At 34.5% G+C, this 13,323-nt stretch overlaps 2 protein-coding genes across 2 annotated transcripts in view; one reads left to right on the top strand and one right to left on the bottom strand.

Moving 5' to 3' along the window:
• Positions 1-3,001, bottom strand: part of LOC114472357 (tripartite motif-containing protein 46-like) — a 27,048-nt gene extending 24,047 nt beyond the window's left edge. Inside the window, exon 1 of the mRNA XM_028461589.1 lies at positions 2,975-3,001. The gene's annotated coding sequence lies outside the window, so the exon portion shown is untranslated. The remainder of the gene's footprint in view (positions 1-2,974) is intronic.
• Positions 1,161-13,323, top strand: LOC114472358 (uncharacterized). Its single transcript, XM_028461594.1, has 14 exons — positions 1,161-1,185; positions 1,287-1,322; positions 2,165-2,295; positions 3,540-3,729; positions 4,649-4,779; positions 5,114-5,243; positions 6,243-6,367; positions 7,005-7,173; positions 8,003-8,133; positions 8,972-9,119; positions 10,994-11,124; positions 11,959-12,118; positions 12,246-12,376; positions 13,080-13,323. The coding sequence occupies exons 3-14, from the start codon at positions 2,167-2,169 to the stop codon at positions 13,254-13,256; spliced, it is 1,752 nt and encodes a 583-aa protein (XP_028317395.1). The 5' UTR covers positions 1,161-1,185; positions 1,287-1,322; positions 2,165-2,166; the 3' UTR covers positions 13,257-13,323.

Raw genomic sequence — 13,323 nt, 5'->3', positions numbered from 1 at the left:
CTTTGTGAATGCTCCTCACTGAGGATGTTCTGAGTTGTTGTTGTTGTCATTTTCTCTGTGTTTCTGTGTTTCCAACACAAACAACGGATGCGCTGCTGCGTCATGAGATATATCTTGTTGGGAGTGTATGGAGGCTTTATTAAATAATTGTTTATGTTTATTTAATGGTGTTTTACGATGTTGATTTTGTTAGATGGATAAATTCTTGTTCATGTGGATCTTGTTGGGTTTTTTGTTTACGATTATGAATTTTTATATTTTGATAATTGATATTTGTTGTAAATTGCGCTATACAAATAAAGTTGATTTGAATTAACACTTGCCAGCAGAAACACATGGAATTGTCATTGGTGTTGACATTGGTGGTCTGGATTTGCAACGCCCTGCCTACCCTGCCCTAGTGCTCACGGCACGTCACTGATTGTTTGTAAAAAAAACAAACCTCATCGAACATTTGCATAAACTGCCTTTTTCACATTCAGATTGAATGAACATACTTCATTGTTTTTTGTTTTTGTTTTGTTTTTTTGCATGAATATGATAAGAAACATAACCTCCAATAGGATGCTTTACATTTTAGACCAGAGATGGGAAACTTTGATCATAGTGGGGGCCACGAAAATGTGAGTTTTTGATTGGAAGGCCACAATATGAGAATTCATGCCAGCATTAAGAATCTAACTGACACATTTTGGGGCAGATTTTTGTGTTTTTTCACGGATATTTTGTGCATTTTTCTCTCATTTTGTATTTTAAGTGCAATTTTGTCTATTCTTCTTCTATTTTGTGTGTTTTGTTGTCACTTTGTATATTTTTCAGTCATTTTCTGTGCTTTGAGTCATTTAGTGCATGCATATACATTGGGTCTGCACAAAATTAGACTGAGGGCCACATGTGGCCCCAGGGGCCACCAGTTGCCGATGTCTGTTCTACAGTACTAGACTTTATTATATATCGCTAGATTCTGAAGCTGCTTCTCAACTCTTTATTTGCAGTGCATTTATTTTACAATGACTGCAAATAAAAGTTTGATTGATTAGTGCGTGACATGTGTGACAGTGCCAAGTTTAAGCAGACCCACCTGGTTTCTGTGGGTGTGTCAGTACTGGGGGGAGGGGGGCTTTAGGTATAAAATCCTTCGTTGGCTGCGATAATTTCACTCTGCAAGCTCGCCCTTGAATCCAGGTAGGAGCAAATATCTTTATATAATAATGGAAATCATAAAAAGATCTGCACTCAAACTTTTTGTTGTGATTGTATTAAAGGCTTTTCTTTCTGATTTTCAGGTTCTTTCGTCACAGACGCTGACACACATTCCAAAAGTGAGTCTTCACATTGAATCGTTTCAAAAAAGTTATTGTATACTACACTGTAAACTTCAGCATTTAATCTTTAGTTTAATTGTTTAGGGTCTGCAGCAAATGTCTCAGTGATGTTAAAAATATATATGAAATAAATAAATCTTTTGAATCTTTGCATTGATGAATTATAGGTCAGACATGAACAACTATTTTTTTTCCCCCAGCGAGTTTTGCAGTTTTTAATTATCAATATCATTTTAAATTGAAATATTATAATTTTCTGTTTTAGTTTCCTATGGGTGAAAGTATTTGGATAGAATGATAAAAAGAAACTATACAAAATGTCGTTTTACCGCTACTCATGTGATAAACTGTGGTATTATTATGTTATATTTTTTTATATGTTATATTTATCATATATTAACATATATTATTTATTATATATACATATATATTATATGTTTTGTTTTGTTTTGGGGTTTTTTAACTTTGTAAAAGCACTTTGAGCTGCATTCTTAGTATGAAAAGCACTTTTAATAAATAAAGATTGATTTGATTTTATCTGTTACTTATTTTTCATGTCCTAATTCTTTGAAATTGAAAATATCTCTTAATTTGGGTCATGCATGGCTTGTTTTTAAAGGGGTGATTGTGGCTCCTAAAACTGAATCAGTTGCCCTGCTTTAGAGCAGCGATTCTCAACTGGTGGGTCGGGACCCAAAAGTGGGTCTGTAATATGCAAGAAAAAATATAGAGATTTATGTTTTTAAAAAGGATATATATATATATATATATATATATATATATATATATATATATGTGTGTGTGTGTGTTTGAATTTCTCCTTCTCCTTCTCCTTCCAGCCATGGAGGAAACTCTGTTGATGCTGAAAAGCACATTCCAGGCCTATGCTAAGGTGGATAAATCTAGGAACACCCTGACTATTGCTGAGATGAAAGAACTGGTTGTGAAAGAAATTTTCGAAGGGGACACTGTGAGTAAAATCTGACTTATCTGTATCTGTAAATATCATTTATCAACTGTTTCTATGGTCAATTGATTTTAAAATGGTCTGGATATTCATACAAATATATAAGTTGTGAGCAGTGTTGGGAATAACTAGCTATTTTTGTAATATATTACAGTAATATATTCTTTTTTGAAGTAACTCAGTAGTGTAACTCATCACAAAAGTGAAAAGTGGTAATGCATTACGAGTTACAATTCAAGTAAAGTTACATGCATATTTATTTGAAGTGCATGTTTGCGTTGCTCTATCACTGTTTGCAATTATTTGAGGAAAAAAGATGAGCATTATAGTTAAATATAACTTAAAGGTGCAGTCCGCAACTCTCAGATCCCTCTCTCCCCCTCCCTCCCTCCCCGCTGCTCTCTTGCCCTGCCTCCAAACTTTCCAAAGTCCCTCCCTCAGAGGAGCTAACAAGCTAATGTTAGTCCGACAGCAACATCACAGTAATATAACATGCTCTGTTAAAAGCATATTACTGCAGCACTTCTCTCTCTCAATGTGCACACACCTCAGCAACAACACAGTGTCACTTACAGCAGCCCACACGGAGGCTGCTGCGCGCACACGAACAACACATGCACTACAGAGTTCTAGTGTAACAATTACAAATCAAAAATAATGTAAATCAAGCAGCAGTATTTACCTGTCAAGACGGCGCTCTCGCTCTGGGAAAGGGGCGAGGCCTGTGAGCAACAGCTGTCAGACAGTTCATCAAACACAATCCTGCCCGGCTCTGATTGGTTCTTTTTGCTCGCTCGTGGTGCATTCTGGCAATCTGCCAAAGGCCGCAGGAGCAGTTTTTTTTTTTTTTTTTCACACAAACTACTAGTTTGATGTAAAGCTGTCCTTACATAAGGACAGCTTTAGCTAATATGACAAAAGGCATTTTTATAAGAGTTGCAGACTGCACCTTTAAGGGGAACAAAAAAGAGTATTTGAAACAAAACTCAGAGCGATGTTATTCAAACACTATCGGTGTAATATAATTAGTGTACTGGACCAAAAGTAACTCAAAGTAGTTTAACTCAGTTACATTTTAAAAAACAGTAATATTGTAAAACAAATATATTACATTTTTATCACAGTAACTAGTAATATAAATATATTACAAATTTAAAGTAACTTACCCAACACTGGTTGTGAGTCAAAATGTGATTCAAATTCAAACAATTATTGTCTAACCCATACTGACTTTGTCCCAACAATAGAAAATGATGGAAAGCCCAAAGATGGAGGATTTCATTAAAAGGTTTGATAAAAACCAGGACAATAAAGTGGACCTTGCAGAGTTTCTTCACTTCACTGGAGGGTTACTTCGTTTATTAGCAAAAATGGCAAAAAAGCAGGCAGGCGATGGCAGCTTGCCCCCTCCTGCTAGTTCCAATGAGTACAACCCAGGTATGTAAACACAGATTTATTAAAAATGATCCTCTGTTAAACTTTCTCTTCAGGTCAACTCAACAGAAAAAAAATTTGCCATCTATTAGACACTGTAATTGTGCAAATATTTATTAGTGGTTATTAGAAACTTTCTAATTATTTCATCTCGAATAATCTAAATTAATCGCATAATATTTGACACAGGAAGCAACATTTTTTCAATTGAAATGGATTTTGGTATATGACTGAATCAATGAAAACAAATGAGCTTAAACAGCAAAATTAGTCGTAACAAAATGTCCAACATGAATAAAGAATATTATGATTACATTGTTTGCAAAGCACAAACTTAAATTTAAGTAAGCTATAGTCGTGCATTTCTGGATTTTTTTTTTGTAAACTTTTGAAAACAAATGTAAACAAATCAAGTTTTTGTTTACATTTACAATCTAAAATTACAAACATACATACAAACAATAAAATTATATTGTACGAACAATATCATATCATGTTTGTACAATATGCTACATTGTTTGTGCAATATAAGTATGTTGTTTGTACAATATAATATCATGTTTGTACAATTTAAGTATATTGTTTGTACAATATACTATATTATTTGTACAATATAATTATATTATTCATACAATATAGTGATATTTAAATATATTTTCACCTGTGGCAGCTCTACGCTTCCGTACAAAATAATTAAAATATCTGTGGCATGAAATAAATAAATAAATAAACCAACTGATGAAGCTGATGAATTTAGTTTGAAATTGTCTTTCTGTATCGCAGTCTGTGCATCAGTGTTATCGGTTTACTGGGAGCCATACCGCGCTGTTTGGAGTGCAAAATCAAATAAAGCATTTAAATGCGTTATTTTTAAGTAATTAATTCATTAGCTTCATACAGTTTTCCTGTTTTTTCTCTGCAGGTGTGATGAAATCACTGCTTCTGCTCAGAGAAACATTTGAAAAATACGCTGCAAAAGATCAAGCCAAGAAGACTTTGACAAAGCCCGAGTTGGAACAGCTGTTGAAAAAGGAATTATCTCAAATGAAACATGTACGTAACATCTCACGTTCCTTAATGAAATATCACAATGTTGAATGAAATGAGAAATACACAACAAATGTGTTCTTTTTGTGAGTTGTCTGTTTACTCAACCATGTTAAAGGCGGTAGGGATTAAGATTTCCTCTTTTTTTTTAGCCTTTAAATGCCAAATGCAGGTTAGCACACACAGATATTGGCTATAGTACTGTATATAACTTGTTTTTCTAATATTCAAATCAAGGGATTTCTATATTATTATTTATTATTATACATTATAGGATTCAACCTGTTTAGAAAAAAAAACAGTATCTGATCAAAGTCTGAATTTTTTTTTTCAATATCAGGCAGCAAAAAGCAACCACAGGATGAACGCTCTCTTTAAACGCATGGATAAAAACAAAGACAACCTGGTGGACTTTCCAGAGTTTCTCAGATTCATTGGTCGGATGTTGTGGTACTTCACAAGGATCACAGGTGTGCAGAAATCCTGACATACATTAGCATTTCTGTTTCATTTCTTCTTAAAATTGATTTAAAACTTGCTATAAAAATACTTATGAATCTGGACTTTTAATCATTTTCTTTGTGCAGCATTTTGTATGTTAAATTACAGTCATTTGTTGACATTTTTTATTTAAAACTGTATTAACTTAATGTGTGGGGGGGGAAAACATTAAAAAAAGTCACTTAAAATACACTATATATTATATGCGTTATAGTGATAAGTCATAATTCTTCAAATTTGGGACCACTTTTCTCCCTAAATGTAATGTAACTTGCAGGAAATCTATGGGATTATGCGTGAGAAAGCAAAGGATTTTAGAGAAGAAATTAAAGTTATTGCGATTAATTGAAATACAAAATTATCACAATTATGGATATGCAGAAAAAAGACCCTGCATGTTTTGGGAGTTTAATTGAATTTGTGAATTTCAAGTGACCAATGATGATTTACATAAATATTTACTAAAGAAAATCGAAACTGTTGATTCCCACCACGTCCTTCGTCTCTTTAGCGCCCTCTATTGACGAGCCACTATATAACAACACAATCAAACACTCAGGTGGATTCACAAAAGATTTAGTGCTATTAAAACGTGTGCAAACGTTACTCCACGCACTAATAAGGAGAACAAAGCCCAGGGAATCAGGACTCAGCGTCAGAATGCGCCCTTATTCCATTTAGCTTGTTTTTCTCTAATGAATATGCATAGTAAATATGGGAGGAGGAAATGCAAATAAAGTTATCCAGGGGGAGCAATGCGATTCATGAAATCTGGAACTGTTTGCGGTGATAGTTTTAGTACCAGAAAATAGTAGTTGCTGCAATCTTGGTGAATTCTGGATTTCGGGAAGCAACTGGATTACCACTTTTTATTTCAGATGTTAGTGAATCCGCCCCTCAGTGTTGATCTTTTGTTTTAAATGTATGGAATATATCTATGTTTCTACACATATATCTCTATCCTCCAGGCCTGGAGAAATCCCTGTGTGTGCTCGAAGGCACATTTGAAAGCTACGCAGTGGAGGATCCAAACAAGGAGACTTTGACCAACGCTGAGCTGAAGGCTCTCATGAAAAACGAATTTTTTGTTGAGGTAAAATAAAGTACACATCATGACCTTTCAGTGTCCCTGAATGCTAGATGATGTTTGGAGGGATTCCTAATCCATGACTTATAGTCAGAAAAAACCCAGCTGCAATTACTTATACTTTAGCAGATAAATAATCATTACAACATCTATTTAAATCAAACATCTTTAGTTGAGACCCTCAAGCAAAAAAAAAGTGATAAAACATGAGAATACAGGGAAAACAACATTCGACCATACGTCAATAAATCAAACTTTATTTTTTTCATGTTAATTTAAATAATGGAGAAGAAGATGACAAGTCAATTATTATCATTTAACGTATATGTTAACATATAAAGACAGGTGTATATCATTTTACATAGATAAGGCCGAGGACCTCTAGTGGTTTATGGGATTCTATGCAATTGCATTGTTCGCATATAGCCAGAAACGGCTCTGGTGTCGTATTCAGCAACTGATAACATGCCTTGAGTTTTGAAATAATAAACAAATGTAACATGCATGTGTTCATGTTTTTCATGCTATTTTTATTTTTCATGCTATTTTTATTACACTGTGATCCTTTGCTTCTGAAACACATCAAATGTCCCCTTTGTGGGACTAATACAGATTTTATCTTTATGTCTTTTCCTAACATTAGGAGACCAAGGACCAGAGCCTGATGACAATGATAGATTCCAATGGAGATAAAAAGGTGGACTTTCCAGAGTTTCTCAAGTTTTCGGGCATGTTTTTGGCGGTGGTTGCAGAATGTAAAAGAAAATTGCCAGAAAGCTCAGACCCTCCCACTTCTTCCACAGAGTGCCAAGGTATTAAAAACTCTTTTCCTTTCTTCAATAATCCTGTAGGTCGGGCCAGGCGATTCAATCCGTGTATCATTCGTTCATTCATTTTTCATTATGTAACAAAAACATGAAAAACGAAAAAAAACACTGAGTTGATATTTGTTTGCAAAACCAAAAAGAAAAAACGGAAAACGCCTTGTTTTTCAAATTCAAGCTCTTTTGCTTCGCTACAGAAAACAAAAAACAGAAAACGAACACCTTTATTCGTTTTCTACATTACCCATTTGCCAAAGTACGTGACCCGGAAGCGTACTCTCATCCGACGCTAACAGTTATGCTAACGGCAGTTCGGCATGACAAGATCGCTGCATCCAACTGTGCATCCGAAACATGTCCTTTTCGCTTTAGCTGGTGTTGGGCACAGAACCTCCTCACGGACATTTCGGAGGATTTAGAGACTCCTACGTGTTGCAGAGCTAAAGATATCGTGGATAACGCTTCACTTCCGGGTCACGTACTTTAGCAAATCGGTAATGGAGAAAACGAATAAAGGTGTTCGTTTTCCGTTTTTTGTTTTCTGTACCGAAGCAAAAGAGCTTGAATTTGAAAAACAAGGCGTTTTCCGTTTTTTCAGTTTGGTTTTGGAAACAAATATCAAATAATGAGAGTTTTTTTTTTCCGTTTTTCATGTTTTTGCTACATAATGAAAAAAACGAACGAACGAATGATACACGGATTCAACACATATCAGGACATTAATTTGAGCACTGTCTCTGCGTGTTTCTGTGATCTATACAATCTTTAATAACATATGGATCATGGAAGTTCTCATTCCTCCTTTGTCTTTCCCCAGGCATAGAGAAAGCCCTCTGCCTGCTCCAGGAAACCTTTGAAAAGTACGCTATATGTGATGAAACCCACAAGACCATGAATAAGGGAGAGATGAAAACACTTCTTATGAGAGAACTACACTCAAGGAACAGAGTGAGTGATGTGTGACGTGTCAGTGCGTCCTAATGTAAGGCTGTACAGTATGTGATAACGCTTCATTAGATGTGTTCAGTGGATTATATATGTTCATACAAACAAAGTAGCATTATGTTTTAATTCATGCAAGTTTGGAGCCCCCCTCCTGTAAACCACAGATTCTCAGTTGGTGGGTCGGGACCTTAAAACGGGTCATGAGGCCTGTTGTCAGTGGGCCACAGGCGTTTGTATTGGCAAAAAAGTTTTGAAAGAATTTGGTCTTTTCTCAACCTCTAATGATATACATTATTTTGTTTTTGAATCATCGTTTCTCCACTTTAATTGTTTTAAGTTCCCTGGATGAAAAAAAAAAATCTAGAATAAATTTTCTTTTTTTTTTTTTTTTTTTCTCTTGTAAAGCACCAATGAAATGAAATCTAACAGCTCCTAATGCAATGAACAATGCCAATTTAATACATATATTATATTATATCTAACTGCACCATATTTTGGTGTTTATTACAGTTTTGAACTTGAACATTTTGAAAGTGAGTCTTAATGCCAAATAAGTTTATAATTACAACTGTGAACAATCTGGGGAAAAAGCGGATAAACAGCTGTAAAGGCGATAAAATAAAAACTGTAGTTAATGCGGAATATACCTAACTGTCACAACTCTGCGTGTTTTCATCCAATTTTGGATTTTTATTTCTAATTAAATTAATGTAATTGGAAATCTACATATATGTTGTTTTTGAAGTTAAAGTCATTCCCGTGGTCATGAAGAGATCTGATCGCCACATTCATTCAGTGCATTAAAGATGATGACCAGGTTTCAATCTTCATCCAACATTAGGGGGTGGAGGCCAATCGGAACATCGATGCTCTTATTGCAGAACTAGATGAGAACCACAACGACAAACTGGACCTGTCAGCGTTCCTCAAGTTTTGTGGTGTGATGTTTATGATCATTGGAACGTGTGGAACCAAAGTGCACATCAATGGTTTGTACTCACGCTCTCGTTTAAAAAGCAGCCTACATGTTTTGATTTTAATTTCCTCTTTCTGATAAATTGTAGGATTTGATTGTTAAATGTGTCAAATGTCTAAGTATGAATTCGCTTCTGCTTATTTAGCAGATATAATTAAAGTTGTAGCACTAAATTTATTAATCTAACACAGTAGACAAAAGTCACAACTAGGGATGCACGATGCCACGTTTTTAAACCGATACCGTATCAATACTTCAATCTGAGTACTTGCCAAACCCGTGTACCGATACTTCTACCACACACACTCAGGCTCAATGCAATAAATTTGAAGACAGGTTTTATTTTCTTCTCTGCTTGTTACAACAAATGTTGATATATTAGATTAAAAAACTTTTTAAACTTACATTTCAAGTGAAAAAGAAACGTTTTATGTGAAAATAGCGCAGAATTTCTACTTTTGAATACGATAAAATAAACTCAACTTTCACAATAACAAAACAATAATGTTACTATTGCACAGTGTCACATTTGTCTCCCCCTGGCGGCCAATCCCATAAAATACAGAATAAATTACAGGCCACTATTGCATTCAAAGAGTATCAGGTCTTGTAATAGGTTAATTTTATCAAGTATTAGTATATTGCAATTTATTTATTTACAAACAATACATCATTTTGAACAGCAGGTGGCATTATACAGACGGTGGGTGTTTGTGATGAAAGATCATTAAGTTATAGCTGAGGAAAAACAACCAGTAACACTTTCCTTGATGTTTTATACATAAAGCTGACATTATTTGTCATTAGTAGGGATGTAACGATTAATCGTAAGGCAGTTAAAAATCGATTCATAGGTACCACGGTTCACATCGATGCTCTGAAAATTGAATCGCAGTACTTTTTTTAAACAGCAAATCCTTCCAGAAGCGGACGTGACGGGCGGAATCTGCTACTGTTTTCTTTCTGGCCGCCATTTACTGTTAAACATGCTCATGAATGATTCTTTACTCCTTTAGCACCGAAAGAATATCTGTAATATTACGTGAATATCTGTAAAAGTCACGTTTTTCTATTAGCTCTGTCTGCTAGCATAGCTTCTCTTCTTCACTGGTGGAATAACTGCATGCCAACCGACCACTGGGTTACCAGCGCCCTCTGCTGGTCTAAACAAATATCTGACGTAAATACAGTAAAATGACTGTTTTTTTTTTTGAAGTTCAATTGTTAAGGCACAAAATACATTTTCAGTTGCACTTTTAAAAAGAAAAAGAACTATTATGCAGTTTTGAATTGTTTACTATAGAACCAGAATTTAAATTAATAGGTTTCTTCTTCATTTGTATTATTCCTTTATTTATTTCATTCAAGATTTATTTTTAGTTAAATTGCATCATTTTGAATAGTTTATCAAGGGATTCTTTTGACAATGAAAAATAAAAGGAAAATAGTATAGTATTTTCCCCAAAAAAATAAAAGAATATTTTTCAGTCATTTGTCAACATTCCCATTTTGTAAAATAAATCGTGAGAAAATCGTATCGTAGAGCTGTAGAGCACGTGTCAAACTCAAGGCCCTGGGGCCAAATCCGGCCCTTATGATCATCCAATGCGGCCCGCAGGAGAAAGTAAAAATAACAGAAAACATGAATTATTGTGTAAATTACCAAATAATCCAATTTAATGAAACTCCAAGAAAGAAAGAAAGAATTCGCAATTTTGCCACAAATCTAACTCCACAAATTAAATCTAAATTACAAAAAAATTGGTAACAAAATCAACATTTATATAAGCTGTACCTCATTTTCAAATACCATAAAATGCAGGATAGATATGTGCAATAACCTCCAAAATTCACACGTTCACATTTTTCCATATTCTCTTATTCCAGCCCTGGAGGAAGCAATGTTCATGATCAAGGACACGTTTGAACGTTACGCTAAAATGGACGAAACCAAGAAGACTTTGACAAAGTGTGAGATGAAGACTCTCCTTTTAAAGGAATGGATATCAGAAGAAGGAGTGAGTACAGTCGTAAATTAGGTGTGCTAATGTAGTTTAAAAGCCAACCAACAAACATGTTTCAGATTTCGCAGGTAAAATCTGGACGAAAGAAATAGGAAACTAGCGGCCTGGGGGCCACATGCGGTCCTCAGTTTAATTTTGTGTGTCCCCCAAAACAAATCACCCAAAAACTATAATTAAAAAAAATTGTACGGGATATGAAGGCCAACATAATAGCAATATTAAAAACAGCAGAAAAATGCACAAAATATCAACAATATCACAATGTAACAGCAAAATCACAAAAATTCTAAAAATACACAAATGGACTTCACAACCACTTACTTTAAGCAGAAAAAAAATACAACAAAAACAAACAAATTACAACAGACACACAAAACAACCACTTAAGCACAAATAAATTATAACCAAAACACACAAAACAAGAACAAAATTACAAAAAAATGACTCCAAAAACTGCACAAAATGATAAGAACTCTGAAAACAATAACTATTACCCACAAAATGACAAGAAGAATTCCCAAAATGACCAAAAACTTGACAAAATAACTCCAACAACACAAAAAACAACTCCAAAAACACACAAAATGGCTAAAAACTCATGAAACAACCATAAAACCACACTAAAAAAATTCAAACAAAGACAAAATAATTTGTTCTGTCTTGTATTAATGCTCAGATTGGTCAATGAATGTTGAAAATGTGGCCCTCGGATCAGACAATTACATTTGTGTGGCCCCTGCTGTGAGAAAAGCTGAACCGAGCAAACAACACAAAGCTACACAACCTGAGAATTGTTTTCCTCCTCTACCCTTGCGGTGCCTGACCCAGGCTGAAACTGAGGAGGCAGAGAAGGTGGTCACTGCTTGCACTGAAGGAATGGATCTCAACACGGACAACAAGCTGGACTTTTCTGAGTTCCTGGTGTTTGTTGCTGGTCTGCTTCTGAACCCCATAAAGAGCCGAGAGCACCCAGAGCAGTCCACTTCTGGTGAGGTCCAATGTTAAAAAACAAAACAAGTCAATTACATATTTTAATGTTTCATTAGATTGGATTTTTGAAAATGTCATTTACATGCAGTGAAATTGGACATTTCAGTAACTTCCTCTTCTTTCAGGCCTGAAGCAGACGCTGAAGCTGCTGAGACGCACGTTTAAAAAATACGCTAAAGAAGATCCAACCAGGAAGACTTTGACAAACACTGAGATGAAAATTCTTCTTGAGAAAGAGTTTTTGGGAGCAACACAAGTACGTCATTTCAAACATGGAAAAGACAGATCAATACAATAATAAATCATTTTATTCAATATTGTACGGAAGCTTATTGCATTCCACGATGACGAAAAACTTTTGCTTTTTTTTTTTTTCTGAATTAATGAGATAAAAATAAGTTAAAAAAAAAGAAGAAAAAAAATAATTAGGACTCGTTTTTCTGTTTTTATAGGAGAAGTTTTTCTGTTTTTCTGAGTTAATGAAATAAAAATATGAAAATGAAAGAAAATTGGTGCTAATTTTCTGTTTTTGTGGGAAATATGTTTTGTTTTTGATGAGGTAAGTTTTTCATAGGAAATTCAGAAAAAGTCTCATTCATTTTGAAAAACCGCAAACAAAATCCTTGTTTTTTTTTTTTACTTATTTTTCATATCAACAATTTAGAAAAACCAAAATACATTTCGGATTAAAACAGAAAAGCAGGGTGATATTTTTTTTTTTTCATTTACTTATTTTTATCTCATCAATTCAGAACAAAAAACCACCTTTTTTTTCTTTAGGAATGCAATATGCTTCTGTAATATTGCACATTTTATTTTGAAAAAACTCACATTCTACACATTGATTGTCAGGCCACTGGATGGGTCACGTCACATGTGAACAAAATCAAACAATTAACACAGTTTACACCAATCACGACACAGTTTCTAACCAAGTCCAAATCTTTTCTCAACTGTAGGCGGAGATGGGCGACCCAGAGGTTGATGCTCTTATTTTGAAAATGGACACCAATCAAGACAACAAGCTGGACTTCACTGAGTTTATGCAGTTTGCTTCTTCGCTGTTTTTGATCGTGTCTGTGTGTGGACGCAAACTGCAGGCCTGTGAAGAGCAAGAAAAGGCTGCTGCACAATAAGAGAAGAAACATGTTTATTCCTGTTAAATATACACAATGTGAGGCTATAGTGGGAAATATATTACAA

Source organism: Gouania willdenowi, chromosome 11 (assembly GCF_900634775.1).
Source record: "Gouania willdenowi chromosome 11, fGouWil2.1, whole genome shotgun sequence".
Lineage (NCBI taxonomy): Eukaryota > Metazoa > Chordata > Actinopteri > Blenniiformes > Gobiesocidae > Gouania > Gouania willdenowi.
This window is presented reverse-complemented; position numbering and strand designations above follow the sequence as displayed.